The sequence below is a fragment of the Ursus maritimus genome, unplaced genomic scaffold, assembly GCF_017311325.1.
Source record: "Ursus maritimus isolate PB19 unplaced genomic scaffold, ASM1731132v1 scaffold_15, whole genome shotgun sequence".
Classification (NCBI taxonomy): domain Eukaryota; kingdom Metazoa; phylum Chordata; class Mammalia; order Carnivora; family Ursidae; genus Ursus; species Ursus maritimus.
In genome coordinates, this window is record NW_024423897.1 from 63,323,027 (window position 1) to 63,345,881 (window position 22,855).

The 22,855-nt window shown below is 49.8% G+C and overlaps 1 protein-coding gene across 6 annotated transcripts; it reads right to left on the minus strand.

Moving 5' to 3' along the window:
* Positions 1–1,821: 1,821 nt before the first annotated feature.
* On the minus strand, positions 1,822–21,636 carry PDCD6 (programmed cell death 6). Of its 6 annotated transcripts, none has more exons than XM_040630599.1 (6): positions 21,470–21,634; positions 19,776–19,837; positions 11,612–11,656; positions 10,284–10,436; positions 5,217–5,326; positions 1,822–2,297 (listed from the first exon to the last, which is right to left on the minus strand). In XM_040630599.1, exons 1-6 carry the CDS (start codon positions 21,562–21,564, stop codon positions 2,199–2,201), a joined length of 564 nt encoding a protein of 187 aa, XP_040486533.1. In that variant the 5' UTR covers positions 21,565–21,634; the 3' UTR covers positions 1,822–2,198. The 6 variants fall into 6 exon arrangements, with proteins under 6 accessions (XP_040486533.1, XP_040486536.1, XP_040486537.1 ...); XM_040630602.1 differs by having other exon boundaries at positions 10,278–10,436; XM_040630604.1 differs by lacking the exon at positions 1,822–2,297 and adding an exon at positions 2,333–3,907 and having other exon boundaries at positions 10,278–10,436; positions 21,470–21,635.
* Between the last annotated feature and the right edge of the window lie 1,219 nt (positions 21,637–22,855).

The following is a 22,855-nucleotide window of genomic DNA, read 5'->3' on the forward strand; positions in this document are numbered from 1 at the left end:
CACGTGCATCCTTACCACACACCTGAGTGCGTCTGTTCCACACACGAGAACATCTGTACCACAGCGGAGTGTATCACACACGTGCATCCTTACCACACACCTGAGTGCATCTGTACCACACACGAGAACATCTGTACCACAGCGGAGTGTATCACACATGTGCATCCTACCACACACCTGAGTGCGTCTGTTCCACACACGAGAACATCTGTACCACAGCGGAGTGTATCACACACGTGCATCCATGCCACACACCTGAGTGCGTCTGTACCGTGCACTTGTGTTTCTCTTCCCCATGCCTGTGAGGTATTGAGAAGCTCACACTTTTTATTAGAGGGGCAGCCCTTCCTTCCTAACCAGAGAACATGAGACCCTTACCCATCCCCAATCAGACCGTTTCTTTGTTAAAATTCTGCATACCTTTGCTTCCCCTCCCTGAATCTGGGGTGCAGGGCTCATCACACATTTTATTTACACAGTTCCCACTCCAAGGCTGATACAGTGAGGACCGGGTCTCTCAGTGCCCACTGCATGGCCTCCATGGAGCTTAAACACCAACCGTGTACTGGAGGCAGGTGCCTCCTCCCAAGGCCATGAGCTGCTCTTGAGGCCAGCTCAAGAGGGGGTCCAGGTGCAGGAAGAGGAGAGGGACTCCCATGTGCCCAGGACAGAGCACAGCGAGGCTGATGGGCAGCCACACAGGCCACCCTCCCTCCAAGCCTGAGGTCTTTGCAGGCCTGGGTGAAGGGAGAAATGAGAGCAGCATCTTCCAAAGGCTCCTCCTGTAGCCACGGTATGGGGAAAGGCAGTGGGCAGGCAACAGAGGGGGTACACGGCTTGGGGGTGAGGGCATGGGATTTATTAGCTGGGAGACACTGAGTCCAAGATGTCTATGAGAACCTAGAGAGAAGCCACCTGAGCACCTGAATGTGTGGGCCTTGGGTCTGAAAGCCTCTTCGAGTCAGAATTTGGGGTATGGGGTCAGATGGAGTTCACTGAAACAGAACTTGGGGTCATGTGCTGGTGCTGCATCATGAGCATGTAGATGCCTGGAGAAGGACCCAACATGGAAGGTGGTAGAAATTCCCAAAGACACCTCCCCATGGGCCATCCCCCACTGAGATCACAAAGCCAGTCCACGAGCCCCATAGATTCTTTACCCCAACCCCACATACTGTGATCAGTGGTGTTCTGGCCTCTCTAATCAGATACCACAGATAAACCCAGAAACGGCCCCCTCCCAACCAGCACTGGCCCCCCGTAAGACCCCCGTGGGACACCAATTTCTGATGTCCCAGACCCATTTATAAATCGCTGAACACCCATCTGAATGTCCTCATAACCAATGCCCCAAATTCTGGTTTGGGGAAGCACACTTAAGAGAGGAAAGAGGCAGAAAACAGCCTAAAGTGATTCCGTGAGGACAGGGTGAAGGGACTGGCTGTGTGCTGACAGCAGGCGACGTGCATGACCACTCCAGCTGCCTGCACCCCACGTTCCTGTTCGAAAACCACAATTAACAGACTGTTGCAGGGCAGGACTCAATCATCAAAAATGACAGAAACCCACACACTTCTATATCAAATTGGGTTTACATGTTCAAAGAAGTTTTTCTGAAATTTAAACTAACTCCTATCACAAAGGAAGGCGGTACCCTTGGATCTCCCATAAGCAGAGTCAGGTGGACAGCCCAGGAGATGTCCTGGACCCCCGCGAGCACCATGGCAGACTGGGACGGAGGCGCATTTGCTTTACTGCTCATGTTGCGTATTCAAACAAATACAATACACCCCGTTTTAAAAATGTAAGGCACATAGAAGCGTCTGTGCAGGTTTTGTATTATTTCTAAATTCCTACTGGCTAACAGAAGTATTTCCACTATACAACTGCAACTATCTGGAAACGCACATGATGAATTTTTTGCATGCAAGATACCTGAAACATTATCATATCTTACCTCATGGCACAATTGAACAGTCTCAAATCAAATGTACGTGAATAATGATTATAACTATTGTTACATTTGCAAAAACCTTATCAGCTTATCCACATATGTACAGTTGGGTCCCCGAATGTTAATTATATAAAATCTAAAAGAAGAACAGTATCTGGCTGCATCTGAACCGTTTCTTTAAAGTGAGATTTGGCATTTTAAGTTTTCCTTCCGTAAGTCATGCTGCTATTTGCAAAGGCCAGTGTTATACGATGCTGAAGACCATAGACAGATACTGTTCATATGACACCTGAATCCAGCCGTCCTGATCCGTATCGTAACGCCTGAATATATCGGTCAACCTCTGGGAAAGAAACAACAGGCATTTAGATCTTGATATTTATTAAACAAAAGGAATGAAATGTATTTGGTAAAAAGACATTTAGGAACCAAAGTCACCCATGTCTCCAGACACCCCCACAACTCTGACAGAGACCAGGGCAGGGAGGCATGGGTGGGTATCCCTGACCACCTGTCCATAATGTTGGATGCTGCAGTCTGGTGGGATGGCAGGGCGTGGGGGGATGAATACGGAAAGCTAGTTAAGAGGTCAGGGGGTGGGCTGTAGGCCCAACACATCTATAAACCACAGCCCTGGGTCCTGGCTGAACCCTCTGGCCCCAGGCCCGGTTTCCCAAGTGGTCCAGTGGTGAGCCTGGGTCCTCCCTTCCTACTCTAAGACCAATCTCGTGGGGGCTCTTCCTCGAACACTCACCTCTGCTCCGGCCACTTGCCACTCAGGACACAGGGAAACCAGCCCTGACTCGGGCCCCTCCCTTACACCCAGCTGGTGAAGGCCCACACAGAGAACATGGAAGGGTAGGTCTCCCTGTACCAGCCTCAGGGTCCCTCCTGCCCACCCCACTCCGAGGGCTCCACCTTAGTCTGTTCACGAGCTTGATCCCCCCACAGCAGGTTAGGAGCAGAGGGGAGAGCTCTGCACCCAAGAGCAGAGACAATTAGATGAGCACCGCCCCAGATGAGGGGTGCTGGACAACCACAGTAGGCCTGAGGAATCATACGCGACAAAAGGAAGCAGGCAGAATGCAATTCCCCAGGACAAGAGAAGGACACAGTGCCCAGGGTCATCATGAGAGCAGGCTGGAGCCCGGCCCTCTGGCGGCAGGATAGATGGGGTGCCTGACACAGATGACTGTCCACTCAGGCGTTAGCCGGGAGTGTCCCAGCACGTGTGAGACACTAACATCAAACCAAATACAAAAACACCAGCAGCAGTTAACTGCAGCTTAAAGAACAAGTCTTCCTTGTACTTCACTTGTATTTTCCCAAGATTTCTACAAATTTTCATGTTCTTTTGTAAAAAATCATTTTCAAAAAGCCTTTCTCTTTTTGTAAAAAGGCAGATGAAGGAAAATATTTTTGAGGATATTTTACTTGTTTAGTCCAGTGTTCAGGGTCACTCAGGAAGGGTGGATGGGACCAGGGACTGGCGGTCAGGCCTCTGGCTCAGCACGGAGCTCGGAGGCAGTGGCTGCTGTAACACTCCTCCTGGCTGGCCTGTCCTCAGCCTAGAGGTGCACGGAGGCACTGGGCGAGCTTCTCGTGGGACTCGGATCGCGTTACCTCAGCTACTGAAAGCCTACACTCGAAGACCTTTAAGGATCAGATGTTTACGTATAGGACATAACCTCAAATGAAACTCCAACCCTAAGGTAATTTAGATGCAGACAATAATGAGATTTTTACCACCTTTTTCTAAAGTGTTCAGACAACACTGCAAAAAATGTAACCCAGGCTCTCCAGACCACGGCTGAGATGGGGTAAAGCTCTCCCCATTTCAGAGAAAAGGTTCAAATGTTAACAGATGTGGCTCTCCAACAAGGCCTTGAACCACAGGGACTGGGCTTTTCCCAGACTCACCGTATTTAGCAGGCCACAGAAACTTCAGTTTTACTAATGGGAAAAAAAGCCGAAAAAGTTTCTCAAAATTCCAAATTAAATTTAAAAACCTCAAGCTGTAACCCCAACCTGGATTCAAACTACAAGGACTTCTCTTTATGGAAAAACCATCTGCCTTCCACAAGTGGACTCTGTGTCAGAGTAAGGGCTGGGGTGTTACGGTCACAGAGGTTCTGCATCAAACTGTCCGCCAGCTGGTAACTGTTGAATCTGAGTGACAGGCAGACGAGTTCATCATAGTTCTGTCTCTATTTTTTTTTAATTCGTCATAAAAAAAAAAAAACCTTTGAAAGCGATCTAAGGGTTTATTAGTTCACTGCATTTCTAAGCTTATATCTATATAACCTGGATCCCTACCTAGAGACAGGAGCAGGGGCCTGTGTGGGCACAGCAGGGCAGGCTCGGTTACTCCGGCCCTCCATCTCTGGAAAGGAGGGTCAAGCTCTGCACTTGTTTCTCTCGCAGCTAAAGAAGCAAGGCCGTAGGAGGGAAATGTCAAGTGCCGGGGCCAGCGGCTTCACGAGCTCCGCCGGATGCTGCTTGGCGATGGCTCCAACACCTGAACGAGGAGCTGTGTGCTCAGGAGCCAGCTCCTGTCCTTGGAGCTTACCTCACACAAAAAGCGCACACTAAAGATCACAGTGGAAAATTTACCCACTTCCTCAGGATGAAAATACAACAAAAATACCAGAGTATACATGTAAATAACCCACTTGATTTAGAAAACGTGACCTCATCCGAAGGGACTGCTCTGTAATACAGCTGACCCTTGAACGCAGGGTCAGGGGCAATAAACCCTGGAGCAGTCAAAATCCACGTATAACTCTGATGTCCCAAAATGTAACTACTAACAGCTTACTGTTGACAAAAAGCCTTACCAATTAACAGCCAATTAACACTTATTTTGTATATTATATTATGTACATAATCTTATAATAAAGTAAGTTTGAAAAAAGAAAATATTATTAAGAAAATTGTAAGGAAAATACATTTTCAGCACTATACCATATTTATCAAAAAAAAAAAAAGTCTGCCTATGAACAACCTGCATAATTGGGCCGTATGTTGTTCAAGGGTCAGTGGTATTTCCACGCTGAGAAAGAGCACTACTGGCCATACCTCCGTTTAACGGAATAACAACTTCTCAACAGACAAGACTAACTTTTGTAAGCTCCGGAAACTGACTTTACTCCATTAAATCGCTAATTCCAGAATGGCACTTCCCTCTTCCTCTCCTTTCAAGGATACTCCCTGCCTGCTCCACCACTCAGCTCAAGGTGAGCCCCCACGGAGCCCCCATTACCTGCAAGACAATGCAGCCCTGGATGAAGTCGTCAAATGCGATCTGCCCCCGTCCTTGTCTGTCGAACTTGCGAATGAGGATGTCATGAAACTGGTCAGAGAGCCGGTACCCTTGAAGAGGAAAATGAGGATGAACAGAGGACCAGGAGAGCGGACGTTCCCATCAACACCTACGTCCCCCTTCCAAAAGGCCCCACAGCCTCTGACATCAGCTAATAACAAATAACAAATGACCAAGGCCGGGGTGGGAGACTCGAGGTGCAAATTCATCCACATGCACTCTGGGAACGAAGCCATCATTCTGCAATGCTCCCCATCTGCAGTCCTGTGAATGGCTGATGTGAAGACCATCCCATCTTCCTGGAGGGGGTGAGTGTTACCCAGAGGCCAGCGCTGTCAGGCGCAGCAGGTCACTACTGTGAGCTCATTCGTTCACCTCAAGTATACTCACCCCACAGTGCTGCACCCCAAAAATCATCCCGCAGGGCACCCAGCTTCATTGTGAAGTTTTCATTTTACAAAAGTTTCATTTTACATTTGAAAGAATGTATCACTGAAGGCTTCCAAATAAACAAAATGTAAAATCAGGGAAGTAGCAGATTCACTTATGGGTACTCCCCTCTACAAATTAGCACACTGACATTAAGAAATGAAAGAATACAAGGAGTAAGGCAGTCTCGTAAAGTGCACAACCACTCGAGGGTCATCAAATATTATGACAAAGAGTCACTGATTCCACCTTCAACTTACTGAATGTCCTGAAAAGATCTCCAACAGGGAGGTGGTTCTGAAGACACGGGGACACAGGGCCACTGGCCTGCGGGACACCCCTTGGGGCCACTCTTAACAAGGACACCTATTTCCTTCCCTCCTAATCCCACTACCTGTGAGACTGTGTTGTCCTTACTTATTCAGGAGACAAGATCCAGGGGCCAAAATATTTTTACTGGTTTTCGGTCCTGTTGGAATCTTTGCGAGGATATATGTACACCTATTATCTGAGTGAATTTCATAGTTAATTACTTGCGTAAACACTTTCCTTAAAAAAAAAAGATTCAAACATGCACACACATGACAGTATTTCCAGAGTGGTCAGCATACTCTATGGTTCTGTGACTTAAATCCGGGGCCCCCTTCCCTGCCAGCTGAGTAGAAGACAGGATCCCTGACTTAAAAAAAAGAGACAGCAAGTCCTGGATGGGGGTCACACCCCCAGCCCCTCGCAGTCTCCTCTCCTCACACCCTGGCACCTGTGCCTGTGGACAGGTAAGGAAGAGGCCCAGGCTGGTAAGGGCTGAGCTCATCCAGGGCGTGGACAGCAGAAGACAGCCATCGCTGTGGCAGTCTCCTGCCCAGACATAAACATACAGGATGGACCTCCACAATCTATAGAGACCACGGAAGCAACTTCTATCATCCCTGGGGTTAGCCTCCAATTTCCCTGGTCCTCAATATTACTGTAGCAAGAACAAAACCAACAGAAGTCAGACTAGAAAACAAATGACCAGACTATAAAAGGGACATTTACATAAGAAGCAAAATCTGAGAGCAGACTCTTCTTCTCTAAGAATTTCCTTCAGTGAAAATCCATGTCACGATGACCCCACCCTCGTAAATTAAGAGGAGGTGCCCTCTGGAAATGCAAATCAGAATCACAATGAGGGGGCTCACATCTGTCAGAACGGCTGTTATCAGAAAGACTAGAAACACTGCATGTTGGCAAGGATGTGGAGACAACAGACCCCCATGCACTATTGGTGGGAATGCAGACTGGCTCAGCCCCCTTGGAAACAGTATGGATGTTCCTCAAAAAGTTAAAAACAGAGCTACCACGTGATCCAATAATCCCACTACTGGATATTTACCCAAAGAACACGAACACACAGATTGGAAAAGGTATCTGCATCCCCACGTTCGCTATCCACAATAGCCAGGGTATGGAAGCAGCCCAAGTGACAGACCGACGGATGGACAAAGAAGTGCGGCATGCGTGCACACGTGCGCGCGTACACACACACACATACGAATATTAGGGAGCCATAAAAAAGGATGAGACCTTGCCATTGGCGATAGGATGGATGGACCTGAAGTGTATTATGCTAAATGAAATAAGTCAGAGAAAGACAAATACCAGATGACTTCACTTATATGTGGAATCTAAAACTAAAACAAACGAATAAACAAAACGGAAAGAGACTCATAAGCACAGAGAACCAGTGGCCAGAGAGGAGGGTTCGGGGGGGTGGGTGAAATAGGTGAAGGGGATTAAGATGTATAAACTTCAGATTATAAAATAAATAAATCCGGGGATGAAAAGTAACAGCATAGGGAATAGAGTCGGTAATACTGTGGTAACGCTATAGGGTGACAGACCGTGACTACACTGGTCGTGGTGAGCGCTGAGTAATGGAGAGCGTTGTCGAATCTCTATGTTGTACACCTGAAACTAACATAACATTTATGTCAGCTATACCTCAATTAAATTAAAAAAAAAAAAATGAGGTGCTCTCTGTGTGCAGCTCCCCCAGTCTGTGACCCTGGTCAGGACCGGCCCCTGTCAGACCTGATGTGCTGGCCGCAGGGCCACACCCTGACCTTAGGAGAAGGGAGTTCTCTCCTGACAACTAACAAGCACAGAAAGCGTGAGACGTGAGAGCTGCCTGATGATCCTACAGCCACCCACCGCCTATTCCCAGCACCCCGCTATGACAGCACACCTTCACAAACCTGGATGCAACCAGTAAGCACCCTCCAGGGGACAGACCTGGGACAGGGCACCAACCCTGTCTATAACCAGCCAACGGCATGGTAAGGGGTGGAGGCTGCTTATGGACCTGGGTCCACGGCACTGATTTTGGTGAGCAAACATCCACATGTTCCAGGGATGCAGAAGAAAGTGTGTTGGGCTAACACCGCACAGGCCTTGCATTCCTTGGCGCACGACAGGGGACACAGCAAATGCAGCACCAAGTCGGTAATGGCTGACATGAGTGACGACTGGGTCGTTTTCATCAGAAAGCACTGAGCTGGCCTCGTGGTTGCCAGAGGCTGGGCAGAGGGAGCGGGAGCTGCCCGTGCCTGACTACCTTCCCCACAAGGGGGGACTGCACTGTGTGGGGGGTACACTCCTCACACACTTCCTTACTTCCAGCTCTCTGTACCTGGCACACAGCACATACCAGACATGAGTTTAAACAAGGAATACGTGAGCTATCATAGGCAGCACGTGGGCCTGTGAGAGTGACCCAGTGCAGCCAGCGCTGAACCAGAATCTTTGCTTCAGTTACTACTGAAAATCTTCTAAAATTATTAACTCTTGACAAGGATAACAATGTCCCTTTTTGGAGAAGGCCTCCGAAATCAAGAACCAATCACAGGAAGAGACTGACGAAATGCTGTAGCAGAGTAGTATTTACTTTCTCCAGAAAACGTCTGGAAGTCAGGGAGGAGCCCAGCCCCAACCAGCCTGAGGCCTACCGGCTCCTGACCTCAAGGCCTGGCCACATGACCTCCATGACCCTGAAGCCGTAGCAGGGACTCGGAGGCCAGAGAGGCCTGGGCACTGCCTGCCTCAGAGCTCCCACCATGAGCTGTAAGGACCCAGTGGGTCACTGGCACGAAGTAAAGAGAGGGCTCTGGGCCTGACAACGTTAGAAAGTGCCATGTCCCCTGATATCTGAGGTCATTTGTCTGGACTTAATTCACAGGACCCAGGTTCCTCCCAAGCTGTCCTAGGCCCAGCCAGGCCTCCAGTTCCTTCCAGCCCCAGGACCACTCTCTGTAGAAGGCTGCCACCATTCCTCCCAGCCCTTCCATACGGCCCAACCTGTCCCCCAACCTAAGGGCAGAGCAAAGTCAGCTGGTTTCCCAGTACCAACGCAGAGAACCTGAGATCAAGTCCTGCCCTAATCTTGACCCACACCTAGTGAGTGAGCTGAGAACACACACTTCCTATGGAGTCCCACAGCCTCTAACTGAACACCATAGGCACTCATAAGGCAAGAAAGGAAAGAGAAAGAGAAGACAGTCATAAAGGGCATGCCCACAGGAAAAATGGGAGAAGGGTAGAAGTTAACACATTAACATGAGAACTGAGACGTACTTTGTATTATTAAAACTCAAAATACCTAGAAGCTCATTAGTATAACATAGTACATCATAGAAAAAATAGTACATTATAAACTAACTTGCTTGATTTTTTTCGAGAAGGTATTCTTAAGCAGCCTTTCAAGCAAAATGTAGCAGGGGTTTTGTAATAGGGCCTCAATAAACAGAGGGCTGAGTGAGATCACCCCAAACACACCAGAATCTGGGTGTAACTCCCACAAGCCTTGCACAAGTTCTCCATGTGTTTCCTCTGCACACAAAAAAATCCCAACCTCCTCTCAGACCCACGCACCAGCATCAGAAGGCCCACTGACCCACTCTGGAAAGGCTGTGCAGACACTCCTGGTGGCACGGCACACTTAGGCTGACACGCACTTGAGAACAGGAGCTTGCACACCTACCAACGCTATGCCTGAGGCACACGAATGGCACTGCCACTTACAGAATCATCTCTTACAAGGATCTGATCGTCTTGCTGTGTATTGTGACGTACCACAAATGATAAGCTGCCTGACACTTTATTTTCACTTATTCACGTGAAACTGTTTCCAAAGCCACTGCATTCTCAATGTGCGTGTCACATCACTCCATTTCACAAAAGACAAATGATTGCATAGCCCGTACCTCATTTTGGATGGAAAAAAAACACATAAAGTCTCCATGTCAAATATAAGCCTTCATGATATAAATAATATTAAAGCATAAATCTGTATGTCAATAAAAATTTCATAGTTAAAAAAATCAGTAAATTGAGGGGTGCCAGGGTCACTCAGTGGGCTAAGCATCTGACTCTTGATTTCAGCTCAGGTCATGATCTCAGGGCTGTGGGGACCCCGCCCCCTCCCCCACTCTCAAAAAAAAAAAATCAGTAAATTGAACAAAGTGAAAAAACGTTAATGACACCAAAATGGCCTCCAAAATGAAATACGCTACACAATCAAGATAAGTGAATTACCAAAACCTGAGAGTGCTTGCTTGAGCTCGTTCTTGTCAATCATCCCAGAGTTGTCCCTGTCATAGGTGCGGAAGACGTTCTGCCAGTCTGTGATGTACTTCCAGACGCCAGTGAACTCGCTGAAGTTCACGCCAGCCTTGTTCTCTCGGTCAAACATAGCTGAGACAGAAAGGAACGTCAGTGGCACGCAGCGGCTGGCATCTCAAGGTCAGTCAGCAAGAAACTCAATCCTGGCACAGCCACTCCCACACTTCCCTCAGGGCAGACCGTGCTTAGCCAGCAGATGCCCAACTGTTGCTAAGAAATGCTCATTCGTTGAATGGGAGGGCTGGATGTCCTCTGCCGGGTGGTTACCCAGCCACAGCCCCTAAACCGCCTTAGACGTGAGGCACACGGTAAAGAGGAAAGTGCAAGAAAACACACTGGCAGAGACACAACAGAAATAATGCTTGACACGGAAGTAGCCTCTATAGAAACATGATGCCTGGAGGGTGCTCTTGCTTCGTCAGGAAGAATCGGAGGTTCAGAGTGAAGCAGCCACCTCCACTCCCCCAGCTCCTGGTTCAGCTCCTTTCTCCAAGAGGACCTACAACCACAGTGCAGGCCCACTCCAGGGAGAAAAAGACTCTACTGGCTTTAGATTTTTGGTTTTTTTCAGTAAGACCTGCTTTTCATTAAAAAAAAATCAGCCTAGGAGTGCCTGGATGGCTCAGTCGGTTAAGCCTCCGACTCTTGATTTCAGCTCAGATCATGATCTCAGGGTCATGGGATCCAGCCGTGTTGGGCTCCATGCTCAGCGGGGAGTCTGCTTCTGTCCTTTTCTCTCTCTCTCCCCCAAATACATACATACATAAATCTTTGAAAAAGAAAAAAAAATCAGCCTAATACCAGGTTCAAATATGAAAGAACCTATAATGGCATTTACATATAATGGCAAAATGGCTAAAAATATATATAAAAACACTGTCTGAACTCCTGCTACCAAGAAAATGACAAACCATTTGGTCTTTTTTCACATAAAGAAGCCAATAGAAGACTGAAACAGGAGAGCTCTTGGCTGCTCAGAAGTACATCGTAAGTCAGCGAAAGCTCACGTAAGGGAAAAATCAGGTCAGAAACTGAGCATCAGTGTTTCCACCAGTCAACAACTGTGCAAGATACGGGGGGTGTGTGAAATGCGCTGGTCCTGTATGTACACGAACTCTGCAGAACCGGGAACTCAAGCTGAAGTGCTCGGCCAGGAGGGCAGGGTGCAGGGGGACAGGCAGAAAGCACACCTGCGTGCAAGGACAGGTGTCTGCCTGCACAGGCAGGAGAACGGCACCTTTACTTACATATGATTGACCTGACAGTCACTGGATTAAATGGAGTCCATGTGCCTGAAAATAAATGACAGGAAACACAGTCAGAGAAAACCGTTTTCACAGCAAGCTCTAAGACTCTCATCTGTAACGTCAGTAGCTAACGACAGTAACTTGCTGATCAACGAAGACCATGGCACCACAGTTCTCAGCAGGGACATTGTTCCCAGGGGACATTTCTGGTTGCCATGACCACTGGGAGCTGTAAGCATGTCGTCGTTGGGGTCCCGTCCCGCAGGAGTCCCTCAGGCCCCAACAGACATATATTCAAAGCTGTTTATAGTGACATGAGGCCAGGGGCTCACTCTCGTTTACTACATAAACAAGATATGGTTTTATAGCTTTTTTTGTTTTTTGTTTTTAATAGTGTGGATCCCAACAAGGGGCCTGAACTCAGAACCCTGAGGATCAAGACCCGAGCTGAGCTCAAGTGTCAGATGCACACAACTGAGCCACCCGGGTGCCCCTGGTTTTACGGCATTTGAACATACGCTCTATTTTCCAGAAATACAGCCACCAGGTAAGTTGAGAAGCATACTCAAAAACATACCATAAAACCATGTCTTAAAAATTTTCTCCTAAAATTACAGTCTGGGCATCACTTAATTTTCCTTGAGAGTATGATTCACTTTGGAATAATAATGGGGATATTATCAGATATTTGTTATAAAGGGGATTGTTGAATCTGATAGAACCATTTATCAACTGATAATGAAATGTTCACTAGATACCTTTATGCCCCAAAATCTGTTTTCAGAGCGATTTATACCCTTATCAATTTTTATACTCACTAAAAACAAAGTACAAAAATATTTTTAATGTTGGAGGGAAAGCTGTGTCTCTCCCCCACATCCCACTTCTATAAAATCCCATATTTTCTTCTTTATATGAAACTGTTTTTGTTTCCATTCCACCTCCCCCACTCACAGAGACCCATCCCCTGACCTCACATAAAGTGACCTTTTGCTCAAGTCTGAGGCCTACTTGGAGGTGGGCAGTGGGCAGGAGAGTCTGAAGGGTACTGCCCCTTACACTCTGCTACACTGGGCTTCCCGCCGCAGCTCACGAGGGCCAAGCCCGCTCGATTCACGGCTCATGCACACACTTCTCCACACACCTCAAGTGTGGCCTCCCTGCACCGTCACCTCTCCCCACACTCCCCCAACCCCTACGTTAAAACCACCTGCTGTACCAGCTCGTGTTTGAGCTTCCCCTTCGGAACATCTGGAACCGTAATTACTCAGTGAAGGCTGCTCTTCCCCTGAAGGCAGGGGCACACACGGGGCTAGATAAGCATCTTCTGCAGGCTTCAAGACGTCCGTGGGGCAAGGGTGGACAGAAGCCTGTTTATAAAGCTATTAGGAAAGGTATTATTGAAAACTATGTTAAAGAGAACCCAACAGAAAGGAAAATAAACACAGAGAGGGTCATTTCTTGGCTGTTTGTTTTTCCCTCCTCCACACCTAGCTGCTGCTAGCACTGAACTGCTATCCCACAGGAGACAGCCAGCTCTGACTAGAAGGCTCAGGAACCCAATGCACCTGTTGGAGCTGTTCCCTGGCCCTCTTTTCCTGTCTCCCCTCCACCTGATACAGGCTGATGAACCCTCAATCAGTGAAAGTGAGGGCACCCCCCCGCCCAGTCCATGCTGACTGTGAGCAGAAGCATCATGGGGCCATCTCTGCAAATGACTTGGCCAGAGAAGTTTGAAACAAAAGCAACACAAGTGCAACAGTTAAGTAATGTACAAACACGCACATCTGCTGTGGTGAGGGCCCAGTGCCACCTGGACAGGCATGCAGGGAATGCCTACAGAGGGTGCATCCCTGAGCTGGCCCAGGGGAACCAGCGCCCATACTGGAGGATTCTAGGATGGCAGCGGTCCCAGGCTCAGCAGAGCAACAGGTCATCCTGGGCTGAGTCAAGGATGGAGAGAGGTGGCCCTCTAGCACGAGACGCACAGGTTTTCTGCAGGGCTGTTGTGCAAGGGAACGTGGAGGCAGGCTCCTCTGCTCATCCTTCTTGTTACCCAAATGGGGCCTAATTCTCCAAAGAAACCAAGGGATAATAACAGCCAATAGTTAATTGACTATTTATCATGTACAGGTCCTGTGGCCTGGGTCTCAGACTAAACAACAAAGCTCAAACAACCCACAGTGAAGCCGAAATACTGCAACATGTGGACATTTAATATTTCAAATATATTAAGTGTTAAATGCACCTGAGTGTCACCTGAAAATCTAAGTAGTTTATAAAACAGTTTTCTGCAAGAAAACACAGTGTAGTGCAAATAACCAATATTTAACATAGCTCACTGAAAACAGAGGGTACATTATACAGGTAGACTTTTCTCACAAGCCCTACACCCCTAGTGATCCTCTATCCCAGATTTTCTGGGCCATCCCTAATTCCAAACATTCTTGTCTGCTTTTCCCAGACACTAACATGTTTGGATGTCAGAACCACTCATCCTGAGAAAGACTTCTTGTCAGATTTTCACTTAGAAATGCATGATCACTGTACCTAAAAGTCCTGCTTTAATTTCATCTTAAAGAACTGAAGAAAATAGAAACCTGATTTTCCATGTAAATTTAGTACACTTTTTTGCCCCATAATTAGAGAACAGTGCTAAAGCTTTAAGCAACCCTAAGCGAATGACGACAGCCTAGGGAACCATCTATAGCTGCAGAGGTAGAGACAGTGCCCATCAGGACGCTCTATCTTTTTCCCACTTAACCCTCAAGCACGCAAATGATTGCAGGAATCCCCATTCTCGAAGGGGGAAAAACCCATTCTGCTCTGTGATAACGTGTTGTCTTTCTACTCTCCAAAGAGTTTTCTTTCTTGAAATTATGTCCTGTTAACCACAAGCTTAAATGTTGGCTTCAGTGAGTGGATGAGGGTTAAGACTTCATGACATCTAGCATTTGCACAACTGAGATACCTAACTACTTGGGCTTTGGGGGCAATAAATAAATAAATAATATTTAATAATAAATAAAAATAAAAATCAGACTTTTTAAAAAGGTCATCGCTGGTGATCTCTTCCCACTTCCCTTCATCAGACCAGGAACTCCCGGCCTTCCTGGGCTTCTCTGCCAACGGAAGGGGTGTAGCAAGTCCTGAGGCCGGGCACACAGCACTGGCGTTCAACGCGCAGAACCTGCAAGACTCTGGTCCCTCTTCAGGGTCAGCAGAATTCCACACTTGACCATTTTTCTTCAATTAACAGCTTCAAATAGCACAGCCAGAAATACGGCCTTTCTGAAGAGCAATCTAAATACTGATCAACACCATTAATGATGCCTATAGCCCTTGATATGATAAATGTCACTTCTAGAAACTGGTTCTAGGAAATTTGGGGTCAAATTACTACAGTATTTTTGTTAATGAAAATTAGAAACAATCCACATGACTATTAGTGAAACACTGTAACCTCAATCCCGGTAGATACATTGTCCCCCAGTTCTGAACCAGGCAGATGCACGATCTGGTGAACTGGGGCTTGACTCAAGTGGGAAAAGGATCTAAACTTCCAGTCTTCCTATCTTTACATCCAAAGAAACTGGGGCCAGAAGCGCGATGCGCCCAAGGTTACAGAGTAACTTGGAAGTAAAGCCAGGTCCGCCAAATCCTAACTTTCTTTTGTTTCTATCTGAAACTCTGGCTGGGCGTGTTTCTGGAAAGAGCAGACAGGATAGGCTGTACCAAGGGTCCTCAAGAACACCCTCGGGCTCCATGACTCACAAAGACACTCAGTTTGTTACAATGAAAGGACAGAGTAAAACCAGCGGGGAAAAGGCACCAGGAGAAGTCCAGTGGACACCAGTGCAGCCCAGGACATGCTTACTCCTCCAGCTACAAGCTGGAAGGACACAGGCCAAGTGCTGTCCACTAGGGAAGCCCCCGCGTCTAAAGTCCAGGGTTTCTCTTGGGAGTCCATCACGGAAGCTCCAAATACCCAGAGGGCATAAAATCATCCTGTTATTATCAACTATCTAGGCAAACAGGTATCACACAGCTCGAGGCCCTTGGTGGACAAAACACTCTTCTCAGTCAGAACATCGCAGGAGGCAGCCCGCCATCAAAGCCCTTCCTGGGAAGGAGCAGGCTCTGAGCAATCCAGGCCTGCTGAGCCAGTCCTTCCCCACACACAGGCAGAAGGAAGCTGCAGGTAAATCTCAAACTGCCCCTCCTGCGTCAGCAGCAGCAAACACCCTTGCCCACAAAACTGAGCCTGTGGGGGCAGAAGCAGTGATGGGATCAGAAGCACGGTCAGCAGGGGACTATCTATCTGCTTGTATGGTCTGATTTCCCCCATTTCTTCTTAACATGGGATCCCCAAGACAGCTGGAACTCTACTTTGATAAAAATACCTTAGGAAGAATATATGAATTATTATCTTTTAAAATGCAGCTAAAAAAAACGTCTCCACAAAATACCTGATAGGTTATGTGAAGGCAAACCTGCAGAAGCACAAAAAAGAGGCTTGAGCAAAATTAAATTCCCATAATTCCAAGAAATACTGTGCAAGTTGAAAAAAAAAAAAAAAGGTACCAAACTGAAGATAGTTTATGACAAGTCATTTCAAAAAGAAGGCAAGAGAACAGTCTTCTGTCTTTCTTCATACCTAGTAACCACATACCTCCCTGAGAGCAGCCAATTTTAGAAGCTTTCCTATGGAAAAAAGTCTTATAAAGGACTCAGTGTATGGGACCCACAAGTACTCTTTCAGGATGGTTTCAACTACATTTTAGCAGAGAGCACACACACACAGATTTAATTAAAGTGAGAAACCACACAAGTTGGAAACTTCAGTTTTCCCACCAGTAATAGACTAAGTAAACCAATGTCCTGAAACAGCCTAATAGTCCAGTTCTAATATGAAAACAGAAACCCATTCCTGAGAGAAAAATTAGAAGTCAAAATAATTTCAACTGCATCAGCTATCGGAAGTCAAGGGGAGCAAAGAGGACAAAGACGGGCCCATCCAGGGGCCAGTTTCTGTGCACACACTGCAACTGTGCAGAGGAGGCCAGCCTGGCCTTCCCTCATGGGGCGGACAGTCTGGTGGCCAGAGAAAGCTACAACAGCGACCACACAGAGCAGGACCGCAGGGTGCCAAAGACAATGCAGCGATGCCACACTGGCTCAACAGGCAGGAGATCTGAACTCCGGACGTACACGGCTTCAGCTCCCATCAACAGAAGGCAGGCACTCTACGCAGAAGGCATATAGACCCCACGGAAGGGGGTGGACAACACCATGGAGATGGGGGAAGACACCGGGGCTCAGCGTACTGAGTGCCTGTGAGAAGTAAGCCCACAGCACAACGTGAGCAGAAGCACCGCGGGCACCAGCAGCACACATGTGGGTTTAGATCCTGGCTCTACAGCCTGAGAGCTGTAAGGGGTAACTCAGCAAACGACAGTAACACCGACTCTGGGAATCGGCATCATTAATACCTGCTCCACTGCAGAAAGAGCTTACAGAACTTTATAAGGATATCCACGGTGGCGCAAAAACGAAGGACACTGAATGGGAAGGGAAAGTAGGAGGATAAGAAAGTAGGGGAGCTAAGACCAGGTTGGTAGAATTGACCTCTCAAAATTCTAAATTTTCTAAATGCTAGTGGCAAATCACCAATTTAATTTTTTTAGCAGCTAATTTGAAGAGGAAAATGTAATTGGGTAAAAGATTCAGGGTCAATAAGATATAAACAAAACAAGACAAAACAGCCGCCACAGGCGCTTAGAACACCAAAGGCACCATGCTCCCAGGGAGAAGGAGACGGCTGCCTCCCGGCATCCCTGGCATCCCGGGCACAGAGGGGGCGGTGGCTGCAGTGCCTGCCCTCTCCAGGTTAACAGTGACTACCTGCTGCATGGGGCCAGTTCTTACATGCCTCCAACGAAAGCCAAGGGAATCCCACTCAATACCAGTGCTTCCACAAGGGCCAGAGACAGTCCAGACCATGCTTACTAGTTGGGTTCAACCAGGTATTGATTTCAAAGTATCCCAGCAACGGTGAACAAAACATTGGCAATTGTTAAAATTCGCTCTCTTTTAAACAGGTTCCTGGTGGATATTTAGTAGAAGCTGAGCCCAAGATTACGCTGTGACAAAGACCTGTACTCTTTAACCACCAGGTGAACTAAGGGCAGCACTGACAGCCTCTAGTGAAAATACAGGAGCCTAACCCTACAGATCAGAATAGGTCCCGCTACCACACCCCCAGGGCTCAAACAGCCATGCTGAGATTAGGTCTGCAAGTGCCCAGCACAGAGCCTACACACAACGGGTGTTCACTAAGTGGTAACTATCATCATCACCATCCCCTGAGCTGGCTCCCCAGCCAGTAACAATACTACTACTATACTCTCAGTGACAACACCAAACCCTGCTATGTGCCAGGCACTGTACCAAGCACTGTGCATGCATTTCCTCCATCCACCCACCCAGAAAGATCAAGTCCTTGCCCAAGGTCACATTCCTAGAACTGGTAGAGTGAGGATTTGAATCCAGACAGGAACCCCCAGGGTGGAGACCATCATGATAATGAGGTCAGTGTGACCATCACTCCCGGTGCAGGTTTCACACAAACCCCAAACCTGGGTGGCACTTTCAAAACTTCAAGCAAACAGACAAAAAGATGTCCAAATGGGTCATGAATTGGTCCTCACTTACTGGAAAAGAACTCAGAAGGAATGCCTGCAAAGCATGACCCCTGAGGGCACTCTCACTGCAGTGGCTAACCCTCTGTAACATATGATGTGAGACATCTGTCTGGTCAACAATTAGAAAGTGTTTTTGTTCTTTGAGAGAGAGAGAGAGTGCACACACTTGCGGGCGGGAGGGGGGGCTCGATCTCACGACTCTGAGATCATGACCTCAGCCGAAATCAAGAGTCAGACATTTAACTGACTGAGCCACCCAGGTGCCCCAACACTTAGAAAGTTTTAAGCCAGATCATAGCCTGCTGGATTCCAGCTTGTTCTGACATCTTCCTAGTAGTAACCCTGTCTTCTCTAAGTGTAACGCAAGCCCTGGAGACACAAAAAATGGAAAGGGGTTAATCATAAGAGAAGAATCAAGCAGGCACAATCATCAAAGCAGCAGTAAAGAGATTTCTTAGTTTCCCAAACACAGTTACATAAATCACACATGAAGTCATACACCAGTATCTGCATCGCATGTATTAAATACTGGAAAAAGAAGTCAGTAGTGGCTACCGTTTTTTAAACGTATTAATCTGCAAATACAAATCCTGCACTTCATGCAAACCGGGAGGCAATGAATAGAGTAACACTAAATGCCTGGCATGTGCCCAAAAGGAGGGCAGGCATACTCCTTTAACCACCTGATAGCGAGTCCCGTGAGGCAGTGCCGGCATCCTTACTCTTTCTAGAACATGAAACTGCTTCCCACTAATAAAAATGAGTCTTCCTACATCTTCCAAGCAATCCCTTTTCTACCTTAAATGGCACATCTCTGGAAAGACCAGCTACAAATCTAAGAATCAGAACAGGCAGTGGCATCTAAGGGACTTTTATAAAGGGCAACACAGCCAAGTATTTAATGACGTAAAAGATCTCAAACAGTACCTCCACGGATTAATCACACTGCAACAGCAAGAACAGAACTCCATGGAGAACCCACAACACACCGCCACACAAGAGCTATGATCCTGTAACCCTGTCTGAACACCTCATATTCCCCCACTTATAAGACCCCCTTCCCACAATCCAACTGCCAGCGCCACACCTCCAACATCCCAGTCACTTCCCCATGGTGCCCCAGCACTTTGATGACCCTCTCCAGGGAAGTCACAAAGCTGGACTACCTTCAACATACCTCAAATGTATCTGCTGCACAAAGCTAAGATTCCTACCCTTCCCCTAAACCTGCACCCCAACCTCCATTTCTCAAGAAGCGCTTCCCTGCACTAGTCCTAGCTCAGCAAGGCACTTAGGGCAGGATATCACTTGGCAAAATAAATCAGAAGCACCTCCACCACATGCCAGGAATAACAGTTAGGCCTTAATTAACTCCTCTGTACTTGGAAAAAGAAGTTGTTTACTACAGGTGGGTCAGGCTCAAAGTTCAGTAGAAGTCCTAATGGCCAGGTCCCACTCACCGTTGGATAAGGCCTGCTGAAGCTCGTTGTCCGATATCACCCCGCTCCTGTCTTTATCAACCCTACAAAATCAAGACCAGTTAAGCTGGTGATTAAAAGGGCAGAACAAGCAAAACGTGGCAAAGCATAACCTGTATGTAACTCCTTGCGTCAGTCCTGCGTTCACCCTGGCATGCTCCTTCCCAGGGACCTTCCACTGTGCTCAGCTAGGGTGTCTCACTCCCACATTCTGCTGGGCAATAATGACCCCGCAGAGCGCCTTCTCGTCCGCAGCACTCCACCTGCCAAAGTCCAAGTCAGTTCTCCCCAGAGAGACGAACCAATTTTGTCTGTCTCTCCTTACACTTTCTCCAGCTTTCTCCTTCGTTTTCCCCTGGCCAGTCCGAATTCCACCCACACCAGTTTTTCTCCTTCCACAAACAGCAAAAAGACCGCCTCAGACAAGTCCTCTCCTGGCCATGAGTCATCTGAGTCTCGGTCACTCATTCACTTGGAACGAAGGACGACCTGGGACAGAAGGCGCTGCGGTTACAGTCACCAGCTTCTTTCTCTACCGCTGGCACTGTAACAGCGCTGAAGAGTCTGTGTTTCTGTTTACCTCAAGCATCCCCAGGAGACCCTCCAGGAGCAGCAAGCCCCTCAGCGGTGGGGTCTTGGCTGTCGCAGGGGAAGGGGTGTGGCTGCGACCCCTGAGCATTTGCAGCGGGCTCAGGCTCGAAGGGGCCCCGGCGGGAGGGAGATGCCCAGGGGGCAGCAGCAGAGAGCTGGGGGTGTCCGGCGGGAGGCCGGGGAGAGATCTAATGGAGCCAGGATGGAGGCCTGGGTGACGAGAGAACGAACGGAAGCAGGAAGGAGGCAAGGGGTAAGACCAAAGGAGCCAGGAAGGAGGCCGAGGAAAGACTGGAGGGACCCGCCAGGAAGGAGCCTGAGGGAGGCGGGAAGAAAGCCACGAAGGAGGCCAGGGGAGGGCGGAGGGAAGCCAAGAAGGAGGCCGGGGAGAGGACGGAGGGAAGCCAGGAAGGTGGCCAGGGGAGGCGGGAGAGAAGCCAGGAAGGAAGCCAGGAAAGAGGCCGCAGGGGGTCGGGGGAGCGGGAGGGAAGCCAGGAAGGAGGCCGGGGGAAGCCGGTGGGAAGCCAGGAAGGAGGCCGGGGGAAGCCGGTGGGAAGCCAGGAAGGAGGCTGGGGGAGGCGGGAGAGAAGCCAGGAAGGAAGCCAGGAAGGAGGCCGGGGGAGGCCGGTGGGGAAGCCGGGGGGAGGGGAGGCCGGTGGGAAGCCAGGAAGGAGGCAGTGTAGAGGCCGGGGGAGGCTGGTGGGAAGCCGGGAAGGAGGCCGGGGGGGCGGGAGAGAAGCCAGGAAGGAAGCCAGGAAGGAAGCCAGGAAGGAGGCCGGGGGAGGCCGGTGGGAAGCCAGGAAGGAGGCCGGGGGAGGCCGGTGGGAGGCCGGGGGAGGCCGGTGGGAAGCCGGGGGGAGGCCGGTGGGAAGCCAGGAAGGAGGCAGGGGAGAGGCCGGGGGAGGCCGGTGGGAAGCCGGGAAGGAGGCCGGGGGGGCGGGAGAGAAGCCAGGAAGGAAGCCAGGAAAGAGGCCGCGGGGGGTCGGGGGAGCGGGAGAGAAGCCAGGAAGGAGGCCGGGGAGGCGGAGGAGAACGCAGCGAAGGCCGGTGGAGTCTCATAAGCGCCCGGTGGCGCCGGGCCTCACCTCTGGAAAACGTTCCACAGGAAGCTCTGGTCCGGCAGCGCCGCGCCTCCAGCTGGGCCGGCCCCTGGGCCCGGGCGGTAGGAGTAGGCGGCCATGGGCCCAGGCACAGCGCTGGGCTGAGGGACCCCGGAACGCGAGAGGCCCGGGGCGGCGCCACTTCCGCCTCTGCTGGGGAGGGGCCTGGCACAAACGCCACTTCCGGGGGCACAGGAAGGCGGTGTCACCCCAGGGGCAGCCCCGGGGGCGGGCCCAGTGCTGCCGAGCCCCTCGCGGCCCCGTTGCTAGGCGACGGCCGGGCCGGGGCTGTGCGGGTGCGCGCGGCGTTCTCCGGACTCGCGCACTCGCGCACTCGCGCACCGTGTGCGGAGGGCGCTCAGCCGCGGGGCAGAGGACAGGGCGCGCGGAAGGGGCTCCCCTCGCACCAAAAAGTGCTGGAATCGAGTGTGACCGAAGGGAAGAACACGCTTTTCCGAGTGTTTGGGTCTCCCCGTGCGTCGTCGCGTGGTGTCAGCTGCCCCTCTCCGGCGGCCCCGCCCGCTGGGGAGTCCCTGCCAGCTTCGGGGCGGTGGGTCCTGCGGGCCGCAGGGCCGGGCCCACCGCCTGGAGAGCACCCCAGCCCCAGGACGCGGGTGCGGCCACACCCCCGGCCGGCGGCCGCGCGCACCGGGTTTCCTGGCTCTGGGCCCGAGAGACCTGCCTGCGGGCAGCGCCCGGTGCCTCAGGGAGACGCGGGTCTTCCGCGCGGCGGCTTCACCTGCAGCGCTCCGCAGCAAACCTCTTCGGCCCGGCGAGGCCTTCCAGCCTTAGGGGACTCGGATGGTTTCTAAGGTTCTCCTCACAAAGTAGTTGCTGAGCAGTCTTTTCTAGAACTTTCCACAGCTCTGTGATCTGTGGCTTCTGAAGTCCATCTTTAGTCTGTCTCCGTCTCTGGCTCCTCTTCTGCTCTAACTCCACAATATCAATAGCTAAGGTTTTGCGACACAATTTGCAGCGAAACTTCAAGACACGTCACAGCGATGGCAGCAGGCCCTGGGCTCCCTCTCTGGCCGGTGTCCCACTGGGATGGCCACAGCCCACACCATCTTCGGGGGCCCAGAAGCAGTCCACGCTGCCTTCCGGGGTGCGAGGGAGCAGAAGGCTGGCTGAAGACAAAGCATAAGCTGACACCCCCCTCTCCCCCCACTCCTGGGGGGCACATGTGTGACATTCTTCAGGAATCTGCCAACTATTCCCGTGTTAAAACCTTGCTAGAGGGAAAGGTAACCTTAACTTGACAAAGGCAAGGCCTCCAGGATCTTGTAGGTCCTCTTTAACATATGAAAGTTCCTTTGATGATGAGAAGTAGGAAGATCCTTAGGAGAAGGAAGGGAAGAATGAAGGGGGGGT

Bases quoted from the DNA above. Each gene is read 5' to 3' on its own strand.
- PDCD6 (XM_040630602.1), bottom strand. From the start codon at position 21,564: ATGGCCGCCTACTCCTACCGCCCGGGCCCAGGGGCCGGCCCAGCTGGA. The intron at 10,437-11,611 runs GTAAGTAAAGGT...TTTCTGTCTCAG, and splicing joins GACTGTCAGGTCAATCATAT to CTATGTTTGACCGAGAGAAC. The intron at 5,327-10,277 runs GTAATTCACTTA...TTCCTCTTCAAG, and splicing joins GCAAGCACTCTCAGGTTTTG to GGTACCGGCTCTCTGACCAG.